The sequence below is a fragment of the Varroa destructor genome, unplaced genomic scaffold, assembly GCF_002443255.2.
Source record: "Varroa destructor unplaced genomic scaffold, Vdes_3.0 BEIS01000001.1, whole genome shotgun sequence".
Classification (NCBI taxonomy): Eukaryota; Metazoa; Arthropoda; class Arachnida; order Mesostigmata; family Varroidae; genus Varroa; species Varroa destructor.
The window spans coordinates 71,507,399-71,534,187 of NW_019211454.1; the positions used below are offsets into that span (position 1 = coordinate 71,507,399).

Here is a 26,789-nt window from a genome sequence, read left to right on the forward strand (position 1 = left end):
CTGAGCTTGCTTGTCTGAATTATGTAAGGGAATCAGCATAACTGTTACTTATAACATCTGCTTCCTTTGCTTTAACACAAGTTTGGTAACTCAATTGCTGTCCGCTTGATCACCGCCTGTCGAGAGACGCCAAGGGCAGAGTCAACGGTGGTCATAAGCTCAACAATTTTACGAGATGAGCCTATCAACTCGCTGTTTCTCTCGGAATATACGCAGCGGAAATACGAAACTTGTCATTGGTTTGTCTGTATTTTGTACCACTTTGTTCTTTCGTTGCCGACAACGATGTGTTGGTGTTTTTGTCGGCATTTGACTAGCGTTTTCTCGGCTAGAAAGCGTGACTTAGAAACGTACCGCAGACGATAACGACGTATTTCTTGGGCATTTCCGTCGTACGCGTTCATAGTAGACGTGTTGTAATTTACTGTTTAAAAGTACATGTTTCACTTCGGTAGGCAGCTCCGAGTGCGTATATGTCCTGTAGAGTACCGGCGCATTAACTGCGATGCCTCGTGCTGAAAGCGAACGCTCTCGGCTGCGCTGAAAGCGAGTCAAACTCAATAGATCCATATAGCTTATTGACAAAACCTTCATGATACAATGCATTTGCAGCCAGCTAATGTACAGCGATGATGATGATGATTATAATAAAGACTGAGGTAATGTGGTAGCATCTGGTGGTCTTTCTGTTGCGTAGTACTTGAGCCTCGTCAAGTCACCAAATTGTTCATGATGTAGCAGCTCATCGCCAAGCTGATGTAGGTGACTGACTGGCCACCTTTGGATGCAGCCCAAGTCAGCTATATCGCTTCTACCATTCCAGCTAACACTAGTAGTTTAAAAACCGAGCCGGAGTTTCGATCCCGGACAGCGGTGAAAACAGAGGCCTTGAGAATCTTTCGCAAACGAGGAGAGTCGGGCCCGTTGAGCAGAAAGCTAAGAACATCAGAATATAAGAATGTATTTCTTAACGGAACCTTCCAACACAATGCACCAGATGCAACACGTAAGTACAAAGAGAGTGTTTTTTAGCGACAGATCTGCCCGTATCGCTGAAAGCTAGGAAGGATCTTCGGGCGCCCCCAGTACGAGCATTTGAGCCGGGTAGAAATCTACAGGTGTGGGCCGGTGTGAATGTATTGTGTGTATTGATTTAACGAAATGAAGACGGTTGTAAGTGAAATCGGTACGCGTTTAGTTATTGCTTGAGAAGTAGAGGATGATCTCAGCATCACGCTACATCAAAACATGCCCTCGATCATTTTAATGCGCCCAGTCATTAAAGCGAAATTGTCTTTGATAGTTTCTAGCATGACAGCGCATAAGCAAAATAAGAACAGGCCGTACCTTTTTCAGTGTTGCCTGAACGAGCTGTAAAAGCGGCAACTATATAACCTTTTCAATTATTTTATATATAAATTAGTATAGTAGCGAAAAAATGATGCAATCTCTGTTTCCCAAGCATCATTTTCAATGCCGTGACCATGCCTGAATCAGTGCCTATAATGCCGTGCATTATAGGCACTGGTTCTTCCAACGAGATTGGCTACAATTGAAATAGTTGGTCACGCATTTAAATTCGTATATGAATCTTCATTGCAACAGGTATGTCACAAACGATGAGGACTAACCCATTTCTGCGAATCGCAGTACCAATGGCGCTGCTAGAAAACGTCCCCACGCAGTTACTGCACCTTTGCTCCACCCAAAAGTGCCCCTTTAGATTCTTTCGACGGACCTTAAAGGATTCGACAGTCAGGATTCTGCAAGCGTACTTCTGCACTATAAGAATTACTTCGAGGACATGAGCGTTTAGATTTATCCACAACGAGGAGTCATTGCAAGCAGCCCGCATTCTTGAATAAAAATGCGTCTAGCTAAAAACTGATGCCTGGGCCAGATCAGCCTTCATGGGAGACGACAAACGATGGCCTCCGCAGAGGCCTCATCTCTTCACAACCCACCGGAGCTACGGTTAGCTAACCTGTCGCTCACCGACTGAACCGCCTAAACATTATCGCTAGAGAGAAAAGAGTAATGTAAGCTCCAGGGGAACCGATCAGCTCGGAACGGATTTTATTATCGCCAACATAGAAGCCTGCAATATCATCCTCGTCGATATCATATGAGCGTGAAAATAACGACATTACCAGCGGAGAAAATATCGCATGAACTTATACACCGGTGTACTCACTAAATAGTCGACAGGGTCCTTTCGTCTTGCTATATTTTGTTTTCTTTTCTAAGGACATCTCGTTAAAGCACTTCAAGGCAAACCAAGGAAGAGGATTTAGGATCATATACGAATATGATCCGAGATCCGCGCAGACGCCTCGCACTGTCTTCTTGTTCCTGCAGCTTCGGTGGTTGCTGCCGCTGCTTCTACCAAAAATGCGTAGCTCAGATCCGATTCATTTTTATCAGGAATTATTTTTCTTCGTTTTTTTCAACTGAAGCAGAAACTCGCATTTTGTCATTGCCAAAAATCGTCGCCATTGATATCATGGGAATGGTTAGTTTTTCATAGCGACGGGAGCCCACGAATTTTTGCGGTTATAGGCAGGGCGGTCAGTTTGCCGAAAATGCACTAAATGAGTCAGAGAAATAGCCACTATAAACGAATAATTATGATCAGTAATAAAGGGGGCAGATACGCGCGGGGTGCAAGCAGCAGCTGATTAAAATGAAAGCGATAAAAACTGATTTAGACGATAAGAATAGGCGGCCACAATTTGGCAACTCTCCATAGCCAAGAGTCGAAGTACCCCACATGGTGGCGATGAAGAATCCCCAACCTCGATTGTAGTGAGACATTGAGCTTTATTTGTTTGAAGATTTTACGAGAACAAAACGTAAAAAAGAACTAAAATTTCCAAGTAATACCAGTACAAACACAAATTCGAGGATTGATACACATGCTTTGTTATAAATCGATGATTCCTTAAGCATCTGAACCAATTAAAGGTATTTCATATAAATGAGCTTGCTGTAATTCAGTGGACTGACAATAATGGACAACACACTGAGAGAATTTCTTCTATTATTATTATTATTATTATACATTATTAAACAATATATTATATTATAGGTTATTAAACAACAAATTAATATAATAACAAGTAATAAACGCAGTGCATTACATTATTGAACAACGACATTTGCAATGGCTGGCTTAAGGCGAAATAAAGCAAACAATTTTATTGCAATAAAGCAAAAGTTTATTAAAATAAATTCTATTTGTGTTTATTGTAACTGATACCTGTTTAATAAATGTCAATTAATATAACATTATACACTGATTGTGTACAACATTAGATGTTCTCAAGCAAAAACAAGCGCGCGGTGTTTTAAACCCAAGAAGCCCACTCTATATAGCGCTGCATATATCATAGGAAACGAGGTGCAAATTTACCTTGTTTGCCATATAGGCATTCGTTCTGCATTGAAGCGAATGCAATTTTGGACTAGGAAGTCAAACGAGCTCGTCAGTGCTGGCAACCTTTCATTCGGGTTCGTAGGGGATACCTCGAGGGCTTCAATCACCCATAGCTTCTCACGCCACTCGAGCAACTTTTCCCACTCGATTCGATGCATGCCAGATATGACTGTGTTTTCATTGTGAAAATATGATCATTATTCAACTAGTGGCTGCGAATTATCCGAGCACTTAGCCCAAACTAATGACCCACGTTTTGAGCCGAAGGTTTTTCTAAGGTTTATCTTGTACTAGCGTCTAGTGCGATAGGCCGATCAAAGCGCCACCGTTATGCGGAGCGGGCTCCTTTTTACTAACTAATTTATAACTGGTTCTAAAAAAAAGTTCCTTTTCGGACTTTTCTACACGATTACTAAAGGCATAAGTTATATTTTCGATGTCAATTTGTATTGCAAATTTAGTTATTTGATCCAAAGGTCAATCGAGAATTATATGAGCGTCTTGATTTCATTTTAACAAACCAATAAACTGCTGTGGATCTTCATTAACTTGGCTACTAAAATTATTTTTTCCAAGTTAATTTTTAAGGTCGTATCCGTGTTTCGTTTTCCGCAACATCTCATTTTTTAGTACTCGGAGTACTGCAATATCTCGTAGCTAATCACACCGGGGGCTCTATTGTCCTATAAGACAGTTCGTAACATCTTTCGTAGGTTATACCTTATATCAGCTGCAATACGTTTGACGGAACAGCTCCGTGTTCATCTCAAAGACAATCTGCTCGGTTCAGGCTTCTTCTGCATTAAAAATTAGGCGTATTTTTTTAACAAATGAACCTGAGAGTTACTGACTAGCTCATAGTCTTCTTCTCACTGTTTCATAATATCCGTTTTCGTCGTTTTTTGTTTATACTACTGTGTCCTGCTTTGCATTTATTTTAGGTTTTTTTTTCATTGTCCTTTTGTCGATCTTGTCCCACCCTATCCTCTGTTGTCAGATGTGTTGTTTCATCATGTTAATACCGATACACGTGCGATGGCGCTGGTGTGCTCCGATGGTGGAGGTCCAATGGGCGAGGGTTCACCCGGCAGCCGGTAAAATGGGTCCGTACCCATCCGATTGCTAGCTCTCGCTGCCGATGCGCCGCTGCGTACTGCCGCTGCTCGTTTCTATCTCTGTTTGTTCGCGCTAACGCTGAAAGAGAAATAGCCTATGAAAGCCTGCCGGCAACCGCGGCGGTTCCATAAACCTAGCACACTCAACACACTACCAGTTCGCTCAGCCTCATCGATACTGGTACAAAGACCTCGGCCGTTCAGAACAACTTGCTTCATAACAGCAGGAAAGACCTCAATAGAGCAGGACAAAAAAAAGATGTCTGGCGCAACTAACGCTTAGCAACAGTTGGTCGGAGGGGAACACCCCGAACCGGACAGTATCAATGATCTTTCTATATAAACTATCACAGCTGGATTACTACTACTTCAATCGTTTTCAAGGAGAACTTAAATTGTATCAAGTGCTAAATAGGCAACTTGGCTCTTTAAGCGTACATCAAGGAGTTCTAGCTGTGTGTCCGTCGAGCGGGTGTGTGGTTTCACAGAATTTGTTAGCTTGAGTTTCCAGTGTAAACTGAGATGAAGGGGGGCTATGTCGTGACAACTGAATAGAGAGTCTACGGGGCTTACGGCTGTACAAGTTCTGTATTCGTTAACTTTAGATCACGCTACTTTGCTTATCGCAATGGAAAGATTGTCAATGTAACGAGTTCAAAGACGATCGCTTTTGCGTAAGCGCCCTACAAGCTGTATGGATAACTTCTGGGTCGGTGGATAACTCAGTGCTGTGTTTTTTCATAACTGATTGGAATATTTTCGGGAGTCGCTATGAGAGCGAAGACAATTGTCATCCTGACTTCGGTCTGTGCACTGCTCGCCACCACCGCTGGCACGCCGAACAAATGGAAAAAGTCCGCTGTAAAAGGTAAGTCGCACAAAGAACAATGTGTTTCAATTCAATGACTTTCACTGAAATCAACTTGACATTGTTTACCTATTTGCATCCTGTACAGTCAGCCGTACGCACTTGTTCATTAGCCATCCGTTAAAACGTATTGACTTCTCTGATGTTACTCGTGTCTATATACATGTTAAACGCACGGATGCTCCACGAGTGGAGCATTAAGTATGATGATAGGTGCGGGTATTCGCGAAGATCCAGGGGTTCCGCGCGCAGCAGAGTAGCTCTGTCGTCAAACAATACCTGTTGCACGTTAGCATAAGATTGAACAAGGCAATAGTTAGGCTCAAAGACGAGGTAAAGTTTGCAAAGTAAGTAAATTGCTCTGATGCTGCCACGCTCCTAGTGCGATAGTTCAGGCACAAGCTCGACCTTCAGAAAAAGAAGACAGAAAACCTACTTAATATTCGGCTTAGCAAACCTCAGAGCGACAAGCACAAGCAAGATAGCAATGAAATCAATAGAGCTATGGTTACCAAATCGGGTTCCGTCGCGGGTTCCAAGCTCAGCAAATGTGCTACCTTAGTCCTTGTTAATTTACCACACTACGTTGCACAAAAAAATCCCTGGTAATTTCGTAACATTAATATATATTTAGTAGCTATATATATATATTTAGTGCAGCTAAGAGGAAACTAAATATTTTCATTTACCAATCAAGAATTTACTAATTATTAAGAGGTTAGTTTCTTTTCGAATCATTCTCGCCAACTTGTTAAATGTTCAAAACGGTAAAATGTAGACGGTGCTGGCTTATGCTTAGAACAGTAAAGGAAGAAATGAATAGCAGTTTACGGAGACCACTTAGACGATCGCGCTTTCTTATCTACAGTAAATCAATATTTAAACGCTAGGCACTTCTTCCATCACTTAATAAGTTCAGGAGTCCCTATATATCCTGTGTGTAAGTGAAAGTCATTACGCCCTGTTAAGTAACAGTATTAATTAGTGTTGTTATTTAAACCTTAGATCATTCGCTTCCAATAATTAGGTGATAAATCACGGCATGAATTGAATTGAACGAATTTAATTATCTGTCTGGATCCTGCAGTAGCTGGCCCATTCTGGGTTATGTGGCCATGGGCTTATTAGCTTTTGGACGACCCTGACGAGGCAGACCCTAAACGTCCCTACGTCCATTGTCATAAATGTAATCATGATGAAAATACTTTACTGTTCGGGGGCGGATTGATGGTTAAAATAGAGTAAACGAACTTGAAATGTCCTTAAGAAAAGTTGGGTCGACATGAGGTGACAATTCGATGAAACACCGCCCCAGCGACTTTTTACGCTACACTCGTTCAGCCGTCCCTTTGGTTGCTACTTACATCGTCATTCAGTGTAAGCAAAAATAGATTTTGTTCTTAACGCGCTAAAAAGCAAGACAAGCAACTGACTAGTTAGTCTATCCAACTGGAGCAAATTTAGAAATCTCTTCATTTACGCCAGCTACACACCTTCCAGCGTTTGTGTATGTGTGTATTGGATGGCCACAAAGTACTTGTCAAAACTGACGCCGTGTGACAGCTGTTTTGACGGGTGACGGCAACCTCTTAGGCCATAGCGATGAGCGATTTTAGGTTGAGTTTCTACAAGGGACAAAGGGTTCTGCAAGGTGCCGTTATTCAATGGTGAACATAGTTTACCATCTCCACACTAAAAATAGACTTCGTTTCGTCCCCGAGTTATTCTACCCGATCATTACGAGCGCAATCAAGTTAGACATCAGTAAATGAAACTGATTTTATGCAATTCAAAAAATCATATAACAAATTGTGCAGAGGCTATTTGCCTAACTTGTAGTTGAAACTTCTGATGCGGAGTTCTCAACAATTCTTCATCCCGATTCGACGTTTGTTCCGACTTCGAGCCGACAATTTACAACAAACAAAACTTAGTTATGTAGTGCTTAACCGGCCCATATTCCCCAATGCATTTTTTCGAAATTAAGCACAATGCATTCTGTGATATCAGCACAAGATCCTTTCTTTTTTCATTTATTTCTTTGCTTTTTCTTTGCGTGACTTCGTGGTATGACCATGACGCGAAACAACATTCGATCACCTCGAGTGAAATGAGTTGATGCGGGTCGAATCCGTCGCTTTTCGATCGTCCGCGCGTTCAGAAGGTGTCTATGAGAGTCAGCCGAGTATCAGGGGGAAGCAACACACGTTCGGCATCTATCCAATATATACGTTCTATGCCTAGCATTTAAAGGAGGAGCGAAAGCAGAAGAGCATAAAACAACAAGCGTCCATATTGGCTCATCGTTATACTGCTAGCGGCAGTTCTTTCTTTTTTTTTTTTTTGCTTATCGGCTCCCTTTTTCTGACCTGTTGACCACTCACTGACGTCTGTTGTCCATCCATCGTTGCCTCCACTGCTGCCACAGCCTGTCCTCTCACCCCAAAAGTGCCCGGCGTTACGCGCCGTCGTTGTCGCCATTTTGGTCTACCATCTCTGTTGGCGTTCTCGTAAGCTTTTCAATCGAAAATTGATGCCGCTAGCTCATGGCTGGTCGCGGCTCATTGGCCCGCTGAAGAAAACCAAATAAGAGACAGCGAAAAAAGATTTTCCGAAAGATAAAAAAGCTGCCATTTTCCTCGGTCGTTGGGAAACAAGTAAAAGGGCAAGCCATTTCCAGAACAAAAAATACACAGTTTTTCTATATTCTGAGGAGTTTATTCGACGTTGCTTTAGCATAAAAAATTTGCCAGAAAATCAATCGAGTTTGTTTGCTTTGGAGAACTGTTCCAGGCTGATGGAAATAGGCAAAACCTATCTAGGACAAAAGCGACAATAAGCTGCTGCTAGCGCCTTACATCATGTACTAGTATTAGCTTCTAGCAGCTAGCTTGAAATTATAGTCTTAGAGTAGTCGATATGTGAGATTGAAACAGGATACGTTCTATGTTATATGCTAACCAACCTGCGGTCGGACAAAATAAGTCAAAATTTTAAATACGGATTGTTACCCAAGGCAATCACTTAAGCTAATTCGAAGCACGTACTTTTTTCTTCTTTGACTTTTGATACCATATACGTCTATGTAAGGCAAAAGGAAAAACGCCTGTTTCATCAAACACAAATTGCCAGATTAGCGTCAGCCAATCCCCCGTGATGCGGTGTCATGGTAAAAATTGAGTCTGAAAGTATATATGTATACGTATAATAATAGCAAAAGTTGTCTTCTCACACTCTCCTGTAAACGATTAACAATAATGGTTTACTGGATATCAGACGTTTATGTAGCACCAGCGCTGACAGAGCTGCTTTCTAAACGGACTGAACCGAGGAACGGGCGCCAGTCTTCGTCGTAGCGTATGCCTGGGGCGGTTGTCGCTACCTGCCGTCGCTATAACCCAGGGGAGCGTTTCACCCGCGGTCAGACAACTTATCTGCATCCATGGGCTTGTCGTCGTAGCCCGTTTGCGCTGTGTTATTACATGTTCACAGTTACTACAATGCGGCTGTGTGGTCAACAGGGCGTTTAGCGGCAGCATCTGACAATGAACTTGGCAGTCGCAATGGCGATTCTGGTCTTTCTAAGCGACTACGAATCTCCGGCATGGGGCACCTGGGGAGAGGGGGCACATGCGATAGAACAACTGGATTAGACCACGACTGAAGACGGCCACGAACAGAGCAGCTGAAACTCGATTGAGGCTGGCCGAGAAACCAATTAGCGTATGCGTTTAAATAGACACAAAGAGATCCGAGTAGAACAATGCAGGCGACGAATGGCAATGAACGGCTGGATGCAAGAAAAAAGAAGAAGAACCATTGGAAATCGGCTGCCGACTCTTTTCGTTAACTAGAATCCGACGTGACTGATATTGCCGAGTTGTCTTCGCAGCTTTCTGCCAAGCTCCGTGACACAGCGCGACAACTCGATGGAATTAATATTCATTGTCGTATTTGAACTAATCGACATGGCTAGATATAGTTTTGCATTATATTCCATATGACATGATAGAATTTTCGAGCGGCTTTCTTCAGCCTGTGCACCTATGGGCTAGAACTGAAAATGATCCTGGCATGGCTACGCAGGAGAGCCTGATATCGATATATACCAATAGTTAGTTACATTTGGGTGCATAGCGTATGATTTCAGACAGTAGCATCATTTGCAAAAAAAAAACAGGCTAATGAGCCTGACATCTCCTCAGGATTGAGCTATTCCCGTAGCTAGACAACCGGCCAAACAGTCTCTTCGTATGGTCGACGTTGCCTTTGCTGCGGCGGCTGTAGGCTGTTCTTCTGTAGCTACCCAAATTGTAAGACCCCAATTTGTCCCCTTACATTGGGATTTTGTATCGCCCTATCAGAGCCATTGTGCGTACAGCGTATCCAGGTAACATTGTCTTTCCTTGTTTGTCGACATTAATTGTAGCTGCTTTGCGAATGGATCACCGACAAGTGAGCCACACGCACATTGATCTTGGTAATAAATCTTTTTCTCACAGGTCCTTTGTCGTCGTCCTCCCCGAAACTGATCGTCTTTAGTCATCTGACATTAAAGAAAAGCCTGAATGGATAGGTTAAGGACGCAATAAACTATCCCAGTCCAGCCAACAGGCCAGAAACTGTTCTGCTTGAAAGCCTGAATTGGAAATTAATTTGCTATGAAACCTGACGTGTTTTTATTTAGATTGCCTTTGATGTGCACAGAAAAACAATAGAGTTTTCTTTTGTTCCGTGATACTTCGTCTTTTGAATCTCCTGTATTTAGAAGTATTGTATAGACGTGACTTCAGTTAGTGCTTACGAATTGTATTTTGTATGTCGAGCGTTTAAATCGTTCAAGGCGAATTTATTCCATTATATCAGGTAATAAGGTCCAATCATATCGTGGGGCAACCAGTCTGACCGGGTTCGGTAGAGTCATTTATGCATAGACTTCACTCTAGCGCCATTGGGTGCTTTTTATTTAGCTTTTACCCATATGGCTAACGGCTGACTACTCGTCCAGTAAACGAAAATTACGTTTCGTATCTATGGATGCATGTGTGGCTTGTTTTAGTCGTTGCTCGCTGAAAATTGTGCGCCTTGTAGTTCGACCTTATTCGGTTCCGTTTGTTCAGTTACGGCAGCTCTTTGATGTATGCGTGCTTTGTGTTCGTCAGTGTGGTGTTGTAGGTGGAACTATTTCAAGCTGACTACAGAAGCAGACTGCAGTACACGACTTGAGCGGCAGCTGGGTCCACTACGACGGCTGCTGACAGAATGTTATGCCTGCGACGTCGGCACCGAATCAGAACCGACAAGAACTGGGCTTTCAGATTTCTGCTCCCTTGAGGTGATGATCCCGCCTGATGCTGCCATTTTTGCTCTTGTTACTGTTGTTGTTGTTATTAGTCACACCGTCCAAACACCCAGACAGTCGGGTGATTTCTGGGTCGCCTTGTCAAGACTCGGAGTGACTCTGGCAGTTTGCCTCCTATCGCAGCCCATCACCGGCATGGTACTGATTGAACTGTGAGCATCGAAGCGTTTATGTGTGATAGGGCATTCAGATGGAAGGGGCACGATGCCTGAAACCGCGACCGAATCAAAGAGCCAACTGGTTGATAATCTTAATAATTGTTTTTGCGTCGGTAGGTTTTGTCTATTACCGTAACGGTTTAACTAACATAACGGTTTAATGAATCGTAATAATTGTATTGGATTAGTTCTGAATTATTATGTTTATCTAGCAATAAGAAGTAAGCTGTTGTCGCAAGTACATTCAGGGAACATTACATTTCAATGAAGTATTGATATCGTCCATCTGAAAAAATTCGTCCGACAAGCAAACTTACTAAGCCGAGTAGCATGAATTAATCCCGTTGAGGTAGCTCCGATTAAACTCTGAACGTACTGTATATTTTATTTGACTTCTCTACAAAAATTCGTCCGGGTTGAATCTAATTGATTTTCCAGCATTTGTACAACATTTCTAGATCAGCGCCAATCAGTCCCTGTCTGAACAGTCGCGGTCGACTCATCTCGTAATGTCATTCGCTAAGTTAAGAACTTTTAGCTGATCGTTCTTGGGCTGACGGCCTCGGCCGAATAGTTTCCCCTTTACTGTCTCCGCGCAATAGTTATCACATTCGTTGCCTAGTACATCGCTCCCTGCTAGCCACGGTACTGGGCAGAGTTTTCCAAGTGGATAGAGTTGTAGTACCTCGTGGTCGATTACCACCAAGTAAATTCTTGAAGGTGAGTATGACAGATCCAGCACGAGCTGATTTCCTAGCTACATCTTCTCTGTATTAGTATGCCTACTTCTATGTGTTTAAACATTTCTCTCTTCATGTGGTCGCCATATTGGCAACATTCGGGCTAGCCGAGCGAGCCGGTCGTCGGCGGCCTCGCGTTTCGACTACTCTATTCGGTTCTCCTTCCCTTAAATTTGCGGCTTGTCGTAAGTCGATAGCTTTCGCAGACAACCTCTGTGTTCCATATGATGATGATAAGAACCTAGCTGACCTGAGTACCGAACAAACTAAGAATCTCACGTCTCAAATGGTGGGAGAGTTTCATCTTAACGGCGATAACAGCGACCGACCCTTAACAGCACTCGGTCCTACCCGCTACTTCGCATCTATGAATTATCTCCGGATCGGGGTCGACGGAACGAATACTGGCTCGCGCACGTTGGACTTAAGTGAATGCTTAGGGTAGAAGGACCCGTGGTGCGGGGGTGATGGCCATCGAGGGGTTTATAAGATTCTCAGCAAACGCGTAGAACTCCTTTGGGTAGGATATCACCTATCAGGAAGGATCTTAAGAGGAATTTGCTTGTTTGTTAAATGCCCGAATGCCGTCAGCACTGAGAAGCTCTATAAAATTAGAATACGACAAGTCCGCATATAAACGAAGAACGCGTTTGTTTAAACTGCGAAGAAACCTACGATTTATTACGCTTCGAGTGATTGCCGGGCAGTTTTTTTTATTAGTGTTGGCTAGAATTTCGAAACCTCCCTCCGCCTGCTACTTTTCTAGATAGCAATAAGCATTGCACTATTCGGTCGGCAAGCCGGCATAGGACTAGTGAACTCTTAACTTTTTGTCTGTGATAGCTCTAACTCCACAAAGCATACGGCTGGGGTTATAAAAAAAAAAAAAAAAAAAAAAAAAAAAAGTACGTTTAATTAGTCGCTTTAAGGTTTTGTTATTGACCTCCACAACGAGGTCTCTACACCGCGACGTGTACCTTTATAACTAGCGAGAGCGGCACTAATGTCATATAAAAGTACATGAAATACATTTGCTGGTCATTTTGTTGTACAATTAGCCTTTATTTAAATGGACAGATCAATTTGTCCAGACACAAGGATCACCAATGCGCTCGATGCGAAAAACTTAGAGGGCACTTATGACTCGTCGGCCTCACGTAGATTACTACTGCGAATTATATATATCTCTATTGATTAGCTTGTAAAACCTATCACCCCTATAACTTGAATAATATGCGAATCGAAGTCGAAAAAACTACTGGCAGACCGCATGGGTTTAGAGCTGGGAATAGGGCCACTATTGAGATTCTAGGCTATATAGGGATTACTGGGAGACACCCAAAAGATTCACCGATTCTGAATGTCGCTATGCATGAACCGGTTCGTAACGGAGCGACACTGAAGGGAAAAAGAGCTCTGCTTTTGTTTCGCCAGGACCATTTTTCCGTACGGCACTCACGTTACTTTCGACGGCTTCTTTCAAAAACGAAAAAATCTTTGACATATCTTCTATAAAAGATCGAGTCATAACATAACGTCTATTCACCTTTGAGGCTAGATAATCGACAACACATTTCTATAAAAGCAAGTCACATAAGCATTCGTACTGAAACCATGTCCCAACACGTGTCATCCAAACCTGAAGGTGCTAAAGCAGCGTTCGTATGCTTTCTTGCTAGGAGTTTTTCTTGTTGTACACATATGAATGAGGCGTTCCATTTATATAATAAATATTCATCTATTGTGCGCTGTATAGTGTTCATTCTTAAGTAGAATAATTAGTGGTTTTGGTCTCTGTAAAAATTCACCAGAGACATCAACTTCACAGGTCGTGATGGCGCTCCCATCAGCGCCCGGTTACAGGTGTTCTATGGCCATACGTAATTTCATCGATACGTTGGTAAATATCGTTAAGTTTGATCATTGCTCCAGATATCCATATTTATGCGTAATATCCACCTAAGGATACCTTTTCTTTTCTGATTAGGACTACCAGTTTGCAAAGAAACCCCTATAAGTAATTACTGTAGACCTGCGACTTCATTCATTCTATTACGCAGATACAAACTAAAATCATACCCGTATGTGTTTTGGCCTTCGACACTCTATGCTGTACCCTGTTGATTTGTATAGATCATCTGGCGACATTAGATATCACAGTACCGATATGAAATGCCGTTTATACAGTTGCTCATAAGATACATGTTGCTCGAGTTACGTGAAGTAATTATCTAGCGCGAGGTTCTTTCTTTGGCTTTTTGTGAACTACGTCAATAAGTGGTGATGACCTGCAGTGATCTGCATGTACTTAGATTTATATACGATCGCTTAACGGATAAAAGGAAACCAGCAAATAGCTATCTGGTGCGTTAATACTGTAGTGCGCCTCTGAGCTTCGCTCAATCATTAAACAGAAGAATAATGGGACGATAATTGCTTGGGTCGACAAGACAAACTTTCAGGGGATGGGCCGCTCACCAATCAGCCGACCTGGTATCGATACCAGTAGATATTTGAATTGGGATAGAGCAGGATAAAGAAGAAGAAACAGTGGGATGATGTCTTGCAAAATAAAACAGATAGAAACGTAGCGTCCGAGAGTGTCGATAGAATTACAGACCCGCTAGTGGCAAACATCCTATCTCATTTCTATTCGTTTTTTTTATAGATCTGCTGTTGTTGATGGTCTGAAGAGCTAATGACTTGTGGCAGGTATCATTGTTGGCGAAAATGATGACGGCCGTTGGTTTTTTTTCCGCATGCGCGAAAAATAAATACTCGAGAACAACGTTGATCACTATAAACGTTCACTAAAGCTATTCAAGGTTTCAGTGACGACTTAAACCACTATTAACCCTATAATTTCGCGGATGGATATATTATACAAAATAAGACAAAATTATCTATCTTTTTATGGATTCATATCCAATTGCTTCCAGTCACAGATATTATGATGCTATCTCTCATGTACTAAATGCTCTAGATAGTACAAGATCAGCTACAGCCTTCGTCTGTAGGCTCTGCACTAAAGATTATGAGCTACTTTTATTCTGTATATGAGCTGGGTTGGAGAAAAAAAGTAATGTAAATTTACCGGTGTTTTTTTGTCATCTCCTTTCTTTGATGACATTCCTTTTTACTGCTGGTAGATACTAAAGCAACAACAATGACTTGTTAGAACAACTTATACGAAAGTTACAAATTCGTTCTCTAACCTTATGATTGTTTCTATGAAACAACACACAACTACATTTGGCTGCGGTGGTACACATCCGATAACGCCTGTTCCGGTCTGAGCCTTAAGCGGTATCCCTAAGCCGATCAGATGACGGCAACACCAGTAGCAGCAGAAATATCAGGACCCGCCGCCTGTAGAGAGAATAGGAAGGCGCTGTGACGGGCTTGCTTGAATTGACTGATACTCAGTCAGACAGTAACAGCCAACGTCAGGGTGGCCCCCAACGGCCAACTACCTCATGTGCGCGATGGCGTTGTTTGGTGCAGCGGCTCGATTCGGTAGACAAACAGCGAATGGCATCGCTCTTGATATCTTTTCGTCGTGGTCGGTTCGACTCGACACACCGCTCGCTTGGTATCTAGCGTCGCTGGGGATGGCGCCATCAAGTGTTGCGCTAATATTGACAAAAGGCTAAACGCGCTTCGATGAGAAAAAGGCCAAATACAGCGCAACGCCGTCGAATATATGTATGTATATGTAACGCCGGCGCTGCCGCACCAGTTCGGCTGCAACAAGTTTCTCTCTCTAGCTGATTGCTGACAATGGCGGACATTTTCCGCTGGTCGTTTCATCCCTGATTCATGCGGCGTTGTAGTGGCACCCATGTTTCCATAGGTCTCATAACAGTATTCAACGATGCGAACTGGCACAGCACAAAACAGGTAAAGGCCGAGTACCATCTAGGGCACCCTTAAAACAGGGCCTTGCACTTTTTCGAGGGAGAAAAAAAGGCCTGTCAAGCGCTAGCCTTATAAGCTAAAAACGGTTCCTTCGGTTTGGCCTGGATTGCCTCATGTAAGGTTGCTCTTGTTTTGGCCTCGTTGTGTATCTGCTTGTATATAGACTAGAGCCGCATCTAATTGATTGCCACTCACATCGTTATAGCGGGATCAGTTAAACAAGACATATCAGCGCCTATTTTTGTGGCTTCTGTTGGCTACATTATTTTGTTTTTAAGGTCTCCTGTTTATCATTTCCCGACACCCTTTAGATGTTTGTCGCTAGCACTGCCTGTACTAAATATTGTAAACGAGACATTTGGAAAATGTTTACTGATTAATTAAACTTTATAGATAGAGATTCAAGATAGGTTTATTTAGCAAATGTTTGAGATTGTGCATATGTAAGATAAGCCTTCACTTTTTAGTATCTATTACTGATTTTTTCACTACATAATCTACAGAATTACTATATATATATATATACATTGTTGGGTTTAAAACACAAAGCCCTTACAACGTGAGGTTCACACGAGGATATTCTATACTACTATATGGCACTCTGAACAATTTGGCTCTCCTTTTTTCAGTAACTTATTTCGTTTGGAGGCTAAGGCGAGATTTACTCCTGATGATGTACATTCTGTATCTATCCTTCACATCTCTTTGAAATCCATAGACCAGACATCTTAAATTCTTACGGGGGCGTTTTTACGCCTCGTGTTGAAAAACTAACATAACTTTAAAAAGAAATATACTTTTTAGGCCGTCTAGATTTTTAGGCTGGTCAGGGGAGTCTTTTTGATGTTATATCGGACCAATATGTTATATTTGGCATTTTATCCAATACGAATGATTGGTTTTTGAGTTCAATAAAAGTTCTTCTGTGATCTTACTTCCAAGTCTTCGTTAGATTTGCTTTTGTCTCAGGTCGCTCCACAGGCTCACTAAAACAGGTTCTCTATTGTAGAATCAGTCTGCGATACATTATTTTAGGATAAGCGTTGGATTTTGGAACGTTTTGGCCTATCGTCCCGCGTTCCTATGTTTTACCACGTAAGTTTTTTTTTGTGTTGTTACACTATGTTGGCACCATGTTAAAAGCGAATGTAAGTGATTTATATTTGTTCTTGCTACGATGAAGTCATTCGTGTAAAGCTATAATCTTACAGATGCCTTACAGAGAGCGTAAAACACCGTTTAAAAGTAACACGAGACGAGTATCAATGACGATACGAAATATCCTCTTGATGTTTGATTGCTTTCTTGGTTTGGTCATTAGCCATTTCTATTAAATTTTCATGTAAAACATCAGTTGAAAATGCAACTATGGGTCCTTAAATATTCAGGGAGTCTCTTGTTTGTATGTTGCACCGCGAAACGGAGCATCTTTCCCGACAAATCTCTAAGATTTACAACGTTCTGCGGTAGTTGTTCCTGCGGATGCCTTAATGAGGAGCCTTGATATTAGTCATCCGTATAGTAACTCTTCGATAGTATATTATTCACTTATTTACGTAAGCACAAAAGTTAGCAGTCGGGCGCCCAATCAAAGGTTCAATAACTTGTGACTGCTTTGTACCGAGTAAGTGTGTTTGAAAAGGAGGCCTATAATGTGTATTACTTTGAAATGATTAAAATAATGAGTCTTTTTGAGCTATTGACCTAGTTTGAAAAATACATCCCTCGCCAATACTACGCGAAACATTCCCACGAGTAATAGGCCTGATCCTCAATTTCGTTACCAATATCTACAGATCGGCATGAAGTGCCGATTATGGGTGGCGTCGAATTTGACTAACGGGTGTTGCAAATACAAGATCTACCAAGGAGACATTTGAAGGGGTACAGAGGATACAAGGACATCATGCTCGTCAGTTGGCAAACTAAACTCCTGTCGATATTTTTATTTCTATCAGCTAAAGTTATATACACTCGTATATTTATGTGTGGACTTGTATTCGTAGCCTTGATCTTTTTTTGCCGCACAACTCGTACAGTTTAATCACTTCATTTGTCATCCCTGCTAGCGCTAAAATCAAAATGGCAACAAAAATGCATCAAACATGACTAATTAGGTTCAATGTAGTATTGAAATATATGGTCGCACTATATAGAATATACTGATATTTAACTTATTAAGAGAATAATGGCCGAGCTTTACGTTGCAGCATGCTGTTGTCGACGGTTAAACGCCATACGGATGCCGTTAGAAAACTTGTCCCTTATCATTTTGTCATATGTTTGACTACAGTACCAGGCCTTGAGCTCGGGCTCCAAAGCTGGGCATGTTGAGTAAAGAAAAGGTGGATATGTGACAATGACTTCATATATAGGTCAAAAACCGCTGATGGATTCACGCAAAAATTACTTTCTTTCGAGAGCAGCCGAATGTGACGCTGGCCAAACCAGAAAATCCTATTGGAGTGCGTTTTGCAACTTGAAATTCCTATTCTTGAACTTGGCAAGGTACTGCTGAGCACTACTACTCTCATTCATAGAGACCTCGTGGATATCGTCTCGGCAGCTCCCTCAGCTTGAAGGAAGAAAGAAATAAATAGGGTCCAAAATGGTATTTTTTCCACCATACGTTTTTTTCGAGTACGAGGTCATGCGATCTTAACAAAACGATACCAATTACCTACTATACAAAAAAAGAGCTTGACAACGATGTATAACATTTGACTGTCAGCAGACGGATAATTGGGAAGAGGGAACAAAAACCAAAAATAGTCATCATCTTCAGACCAGGTTCGTACCTTGTTGACAGACGCAACCAAATAGGTTAGTGAAACTTTCGCTCATTGTACCTATGTGTGATTTATGTATATTTCAATGTTTTTTTTTCAAAATATCTCATGTAGAGACTGCTATGAGCAGTGTTGCGCTGCGATATTGTCTATTGATATCTGTTGTTTTTCCTTCAACCAAACTTGCAGCTGCTATCGATTGTCCTCGCTAATCAATTTCAATAAATAGAAATCCATATATCCCCGCGACAAATCATGAAATTCGCCTTTAGCTGTCGGCTCGTCCAGTCTTGGTAAATTGTAACGCTACAAAGAATCATGCATACAACTACATACACTGCTGCCAGCCTTTTTGATACCGCCGAATGTCCATTACCAGTTATACAGATGGAACACGTTGACTTTGTTGTTGTAAATTTTTACCATTTTAGATTATTATGTCATATATATATATAGTTGACGTTTACTCCGAACGTTAAAGGTTCGTGCTTTCAATACGGATTGATCGCATGTACGAGAAAAAAGCTGCACTGATAACTGGTTATCTGTGTTATACAAGCTGAATAAAGACAGTTATAGCTTTGGGTGCTGTTTTGAACGAATTTACTTAACATGCATGTATATATGTGTTAGATGTAAGCACAAACCCGTTCAAGGTGGCCATCCTCCCTTTCTACTTAGACCTTTCACAACTTTCTAAATTTCCAGCATGCAATGACACTGTCCCTACCAAACGGCTGCCAGACTTAACGGCTAGTTTCATCCAACGGTGTTTTCGCCTGCGACCGGGTGCAGTGTGTGTCAGTTAGCGTGCATCTACATACCTATCAGTTGTGGTACCATATGTGCTGCCTACCATAGCAATATGCGTCCGCGCGCGCACACAAACGAAGCCGCTTTAAAACGTCGTCAACCAGCCGCTACCAGCCCGTGTCTAGAAGTAGCCTTTTTTCCCAAACCCGATTCTCCTGCCCGTTCGTCTACATTCAACCCCTGGGTCTCCCAGCTCTTGTCGAACACCCCAGGTCGCGTGGCGTGAGTGGCTTCGATCACGCTGTCGTTTGCTCGATCCGCAACCCCTCCAAGTTCCGTTACTCAACGTCTAAAACTTTTGGGATCCGTCCCCCCTACCTAACATCATCGGCCTCGAGGGAAGCAGTCGAACGGTTCTCGTATCGAAACGATGCAAAAATCATACTACCTATCTAAATTCAACCAGAGCCTCGACAACATTTGCAAGCATGCGATAGCTGTATTGGCCGCTGGGTGTATCGGTTGCACGATGGATGACGATTTTATGATTGTGCTTAGCTTAGGAGAAATTGGTCGTCATCAACAATCTTCATCTATTTAGACCAGAAATGCTGTAAACGAGGTTTAGTTTGAAAGGGTGTCTATGCTCATGGATGTTAAACGCCGAATTTTTGACAGATATTGGAATATTATAATCTGTATGAGGTGTAATAACTCTCAGTTATACGAAATTATTGTAACAGACATGAAAACGCCTCCATGAAAGCGTTGTGGGTAACGTGTTCTTCTATTGATCACAAGGACATAGTGACTTATTTTTGAATCCGGGTGTAGACACACGTCGTTTCGTGCTGGGAGCCCCGGCGTCATGATAGGATACCTAACGGCCCTGTCGGACGCACTATGTGAGGCATTTAGTTTAGATGCATACTAGGTCAGTTGACGAGAGTGAACAAACAACTACGTAGTTCTGCTATGTTTGTAAACATTTCATTGTTGCTACTGAAGCAGCGAGAGAGCGTTTGGGGTTGCTCTATTACCAACTGAAAGTCAATGGTGAGATCGAGTGTTACTACGTGTGGTCGGCACTTAGCTAGCAATCTAAGACTCTTAGCTGCCACTGCTGCAGTGATGGTAGAAGATATCACATTTGCCAGTCAGAATTCCTTGGTGATTGACCGCAACGGAAAAACAACACTTGGCTTGAGGACTCGAGGTTCTGGGCTATGATGGTGCTATGCACAAACGCAGACTAATTTTCCGTGGCGTCGACTCGATCTATAGTGAGCGTAAGACATCATTAGAAACATAGTATTGATTCGTTGTACTTTATAAAATAACATCTTGGCAATCGGCGTTTGGTTCGGCATGTAGATAAATGGTAGACAAGTTAGACTGTCTACGAAAGTTCCAATAGGACTTAACAAGCTTGAACCATTTACATCTTTGATATAGCAGATGAACTCAATACAAATTCATCGATAGATCGATGGTGAGTGAACGCCAAATCGAGAACCATCACAGTTGGGATGCGAGTTGGACAGAAATTTCTGACCAGACATCTTGCTAGCCTTCGCTATTCAAACGTCAGCCTAGCTACTATATTTGCAAGGTGTAGATTTGGACCAACTGCAAAAGGCCTACGAATCACCCCACTAAAAAAACATCCTTTTCATATCCTATCAGATCAACTCTAGCAATAGCATTCATGTAGGTACTGTATAATTTTTTAGGTTTCTCTACTGGGTGTATGACGAAACGCAGTAGAACTTGTTGATTTCGCCTACTGCCGCCTATTTTGTTCTATCTGAAAGCTACTCGATGCATCGTCCGTTCGTCCTTAGCAAATACGCAGTTGGAAGCCTCAACGACAAAACGATAATATTTTTTGTAAAGCACCTATGCCACGTTTTGTAAATTATACCTCAGGAAACTCCGTCATGTACCTAGTTACTCGTCTACGTAAGTTAAATTGATGCCCAATTTATTTTTGAGATGCACTGTTCGTTGGTATCGTTCATGCATGGACGACAAGCGAAAGATTGATTTTCTATTAGCGTAGCTAGAACAGCGCTAGCAGCAATAGTACTGGTACTCGCAGTCAAGGTGTACACAATGGATTTAGTTTATTTGATTGATTTTAGTTCGTCTCTATTCGACCGCCATTTCTACTATTGCTCTTCTGTCCGCTTATCCGGAGCCAGAAAGAAGCCAAAATCTTTCTGCTAAATTTCATGCGCATGAGGCAGACTGAAGCTGAGTCGCCGCTAGATGGTCCTATCTAGTGAGACGATGACGAATGTACGATATGTTCACGAAAGCAAAGTTTCTCACCTACGTAAATTCTAGGCAGAACCCCTTAGCTGTTACTGGGAGAACAGTTGACAATCGACGATGATCACGATAGTACTTTTACAACTAATGAATAGACACGGGATGATCAGCAGACGCATCAAGAGGATGAATACGCTAGAACGAAACGTCGTTCGCCATGTGGTTGCGCAGGAGGATTCAAGCTGTTTAGCTTGCTTTCTATAGAAGCCACTGTAGTCCCTCCTTTCCTGCCTGTGAGGGACAGTGTCAATTGGTAATAATGTCTATCCTTCAACGTTTGATGAAAGAGAATGTGACGTCGGAATGTCACCCATGTCGTATGGACAGATCGCTTATTTGATTGAAGATGCTCTATACGGTAGAGGAACTTAATGAATACAACCATTCACACAAGTTCCTACGACGCGTAGGCGCATACAGGTATAGAGAAAGTTCATATTTCGATCATGGATATGAGATAAAATTTCCAACAATTCCTCGGTTTATTAAGTCCTCAGTAATTAGCAGTCAAAAATGCCAAAGTTAGGCTGATGTGTTTCATCGGAGTATCTATGATATAACTGCATGTTGGTGGTGTACCATAGAGGGGTCATAGGGCATCAAAAACGTTTTGATGCCTTAAGGGCCAAAATGCATGGTGTACAAGCATACGCGTCTGATCAGCAGTGATAAAAAAAAGTCAGGGATCAAATAGACTCTGATTTATCGAATAGACGCTTTAAAGAACGATATTTTAACATGGTTTGTAACTGTTACTTACATTGCGAGGTTGTATACCTTTCCTCTATTGTTAAGTATTAAAGCCACTACGGTGTCTATAGGTTAATTCTACTTCTGTAGATATATCGTAGTGCTGGGACTAGCTCACACCACTCGGACGAGCGCTTCTTTAAGGCTCGGATCCTCTACAACAATCTGAGCTGGTAACGGAAGAATTTAATTTTTTGCCATGAAGAACTCATAGCTGCTTATCGAATAAGGCGCTATGAGCCGTCGCCGGTCAGCATATTTACGCGGCGCCTCCCTTAGCTCCGATTAAGGCACACTTTAAGGATAAGGCACGTGAACAGACAAAATCAGACAGAGTTTCTAAAAGTACAGAGGCTTCTAACAATAAAAGTTAGGTTTTTATAAACTAAGATCAGAATCGATGGCGGTTGTAATACATGAATCATGAAGCTACAGATACTCTATTACATTTTAAGTAAATAATAATCATTAATCAGTGAGAGACAAAAACGTTGCCTTTCTTAGACTAGTGCTCATTTGCTTTCTTTAAAATACAAAAATACTCCGCATCTACTTTTCTTGCTTGTTGTCACCTCGTCGTTAATTTGCGCCGCCATAATTGCAGCTGTCCATTGCCAAATGAATGGTAAGAAAAGCAGGAAAAAGAGTGCAACGTCAGCGCGAAGCCGAATGAAAATGTTGATGACGTTAAAAACTCTGATGTCCGGATAAAACACAAGGCTCGGCACCCAACTGGGATCCATGGGCAGCACGAATCAGGAAGGGGTCAGTGAAGACTTGGAATGGTCTTCCTACGTTGCTGCGCTGAGCCCGTCGGCGCGAAGATTGAAGAGGCACTAAAGACTGTGCCAAGCAACTGAAGCAGCCTGCTGCCGATACGATGGTCAAAGTCGGCCGGGAAAGGGCATGGTCCTAGGACAAGACGACCGCCAGGGCAGCCTTTCGGCTGTTTTTCGGCGTCCGAATGCAGAAGCGTTCGCTGTAAACCTTGACTCCCTCGACTTCTCTATAATTACAGAAAACGCTTCGTCTGCTGGTGGCGAAATAATATGCGCACCCTTTACGCCGTGCATCTAGACATTCTTCTTCTGTCGAACAGCTTCTACTGCGATGTAAAAAGTGCCAATCCAATAATAATAACAGCGCTTTTATAAAAGTTCAACAGTGATAGAGAGTTAGCGATATCTGGCGCTGCTAAGCAATAGTCATTGGTTTCATTCGGTCCTAAAGAAATATTAGCACAAATACGTCGCCCATAATGTATTGTGCTGCATTTTGGACACATTCTCGTCAATCGGTATTTCCGATGCGAAATAATTGAACATTAAATATGACCATATTGGAACAAATTGGATAATGATGTTACGAATCAAAGCTGCTGATGATGTCGTTTAAATAGCACGGCACGCTTGAATTAATGTGTTGCGGCTCAGTCACGACAAAATCTCTCATGATGTAGACCCATAATACCTATAATGAAAGTACTGAGAAAAAGATTTAACGAACGTGTTCATGTAACTAGACAGCTTTTTGAAGTACGATTTTAGACTGTGTTTCGCGTCATTACCTGTGTTCTTCATAACTGGCTAGTTTACACTCTACTTTATTCTCAACGTAGCAGTCACTCGTCAGAGAAAAACGTGTACAATGCGAGCCAGGCACCATTTAGCTCTGGACGTCTCAATTCGGAACGTGCAATGCATGTAAAGGATTTTTCAGGCATTCGAGGACTGAAGGCAGCCCAGTATTCTTTTGATCGGAAATGCGCTTCATGCTAAGCCGAGCTATGAAACAGGCTGAACGAAAAATGGTCAGTAGGTCGTTCTGCAAACGTTTAATGAAAGCACCGACGAGACAGTAAGAAGTGCGCAAGCTTCGAGCTTGAACTATGCAATAAACATCTACATTCGTCCGAGTCACACCTTTTCACTACTGGCTTGTCGATTTACCCTACGATTTCTGCAATGAGACCGAATAGAACCGCGAAAACTCGACTGGATATATTTTACGGCTGTCAGGGCCGCCTTACACTCCAATGGCGGTCTTAATGAGAGGACAACTGACCCCTGTTCTGAAGACCTAGCGGTCGAAATTAGCCGCGAAAAGCTTCTGCTGCCTGCTTAGCTCCCAGTTGCTGCTATCGGCATCAAAGTACGTAACGGTATGTAGCCTTAGGATATCTTAGTCTACCATACGGAAAAGGCAGCCCAGTTCTTTCCGTTTGCTTAAATCAACCCTCGATTGAATTTGGTGGCCGCAGATTCTCACTCTCTTCTTCACGTGTTACCTGACTTGTGTTTTACATGCGGATGTCTGAATATCTTAGTCGAGAAAACGATTAGATCCTTGCAAACCGTTTAAAGGGCGTACTTCTCGTTGACTACCACGAACGTGATGCGATGTCTCGCTACGAATTGTGCCACTTCAAACGATGCTGTCAGTGGTCATGTCTGCTATTCAATATGCAACGCGTAGAATAAGAAGGGTCGGGAATTTCTAAAAAAAACGTAGGGGTTAAGCGATGCGACCTTTTCCTGCATTGCAGTGATCCTCCGTCTGCAAAAACGCATTAGGAACTTTTCTGTGTTCGACCTTTTTCCCTAAATATATAGAACTCAAATGGCTAAATATGTTAATCCTGAGAGATATCCAGTCGATCCGAAAGAGTGGTCTTGGCATATGATATTCGCATGGGCTAGATATCTCGATTACGCTTTATCAGATTAGCTCTTCGTTTGGACGAATTTTAGAATCTGCTTGATTTCAGATTGCCCTCGAAAAATGTCGCTTGCGGTTACTGTCTACACGGGAAGCGCTGATGGCGTTCCTGAACTCCTTAACCCAGCCAATTGGTTTCAATAAAGCATACATATCCTTTAAGCGGTGTTACAAAGCAATTCTTTGTTCTTCTTAATTCTGCGATGCATAAGATTCCGTACATACTCGGATATTTAACCAAGGTTCCTTCTATTGTCATTTTGTAAGGCTATGCTATCTACAGTCACGTGCTGTGTGGACCTTCTTTCACCGCTATAAATATCTGTCGACATGTTACGTATAGTCTATTCGCTTATTGTAAGCTGTCAGGAACCTGCTCTTGATTACGTACATGAAGAATTGACTATTACTGCAGCGACTTGCTCATAACCTGCATAAACTTAATACAAATATCTCTTTGATCCTTTCAGTTATCGACTGTGCCTTAATAAGGCATTGTGGACCCCACGCGGCCTCTATTTTAGACACTTGTATATAAAGCATCAAACAGTAATATGGGCGCTGATAGCAGTCGACCATAACGATTCGATTCGTAAATAAAATGCGTTGGTTTTTCCTCGAAAAATTCGTAGGTGACTTTAATTGTAGGTGGTCGCTGTTTCGCTTCAAATTACCTTTAATTTGTGTTGATATCGATCAAGATAAAGCTCCTCGTGACAGGAGGTTCTTTGTCGAATCTGAACGCTCAACAGTCAGGGCTCATTTTGAGAAACTGAATAAATCTGTCTCGTCTGATTGAACTATGCAGAAACAAGAAGATCGATAGGAAGAAATTGTCGCACAACTTTCGGGGGTGTAGACTAATTCCTAGAACGGAGGCGCGCTGGTTCCATGTGAGAAGAGCTAGAAAATGATTATGATAATTCATTCGGATGTAACAATAGCATTTAGAAAAATGGATATTTTGCCGACGAAAAATAGAGCTACATCCATGATTAGATCATCTATTGACTAAAAAAGAAAAGCAAAATTAATATCCAAGTGCCCTTTTTTGTTTTATCGCAGAGAGCTAGCTTGCTGATCATTCATCAGACCCATATGGTAGACATGAACCTCATATAGAACGTTTCTCGCATTACGTATACAGGCGTAATTAAGTCACCTCGTTGGTACATACTCAGCAAACAATACGTGTTCTTAGTATGCATCAGCTTGGGTGATTAGCACAAGACAAGATCTATGTGGACTGTATTGTTAACCTATTTTAGACAAAAAACACCTGACCTCGTATCGACGTGTAGATATCGTTGTTACTTGTACACAAAGAAAATGCTTAATACGAAGAAATAACGTTTATCATTTGATAAAAATACGACAAAACCAAAATTCCGGTGTATCTGAATGTGTATATGTACGTGTGTGTGTGTGTGCGTGCGTGCGTGCGTGCATGGCTAAGAACATGGCAGAGTTGTATGTTGATGTCAAGGTGGCAGTAATCGCGGCAGTAACTACGGCACCAGCAATTATGGGGCGCCGTTCGATCGTCCCCACGATGGAATCCAGGAGATTGTAGCTGCGAGCCAGACGTGTGTTGTTGACATGACCAGGCGAACTAACAAGAGGATAAATCAAGATTCTCAAAATGCAGCGAAAGAAAAGAATAAAAGGAAAAAGGATGCTAGGAATCAGTGCGACCAATACAGAAGCGGTTCAATGAAACGCATTCAGAGATATATATCTCTGAATCATCTACACATACATCTGCTATGATTATACACGTGAATACACAGGCATAGGCATTGATAGACATTTAGAAAGAAAAAGATGTTTTCGTGTTGTATGATAACC

The 26,789-nt window shown here is 42.1% G+C and overlaps 1 protein-coding gene and 1 long non-coding RNA gene across 2 annotated transcripts in view; one reads left to right on the plus strand and one right to left on the minus strand.

Moving 5' to 3' along the window:
- Window positions 1-3,247: 3,247 nt before the first annotated feature.
- Window positions 3,248-26,325, minus strand: LOC147759053 (uncharacterized). Its single transcript, XR_015324657.1, has 3 exons — window positions 26,226-26,325; window positions 5,489-5,698; window positions 3,248-4,630 (listed from the first exon to the last, which is right to left on the minus strand). It is a non-coding gene; the product is annotated as an uncharacterized LOC147759053 (long non-coding RNA).
- LOC111248184 (netrin receptor UNC5B-like) overlaps window positions 4,577-26,789 on the plus strand; it is a 33,801-nt gene continuing 11,588 nt past the window's right edge. Inside the window, exon 1 of the mRNA XM_022800068.2 lies at window positions 4,577-5,419. Coding sequence (XP_022655803.1) covers window positions 5,323-5,419 — 97 coding nt within the window. The 5' untranslated portion in view covers window positions 4,577-5,322. The remainder of the gene's footprint in view (window positions 5,420-26,789) is intronic.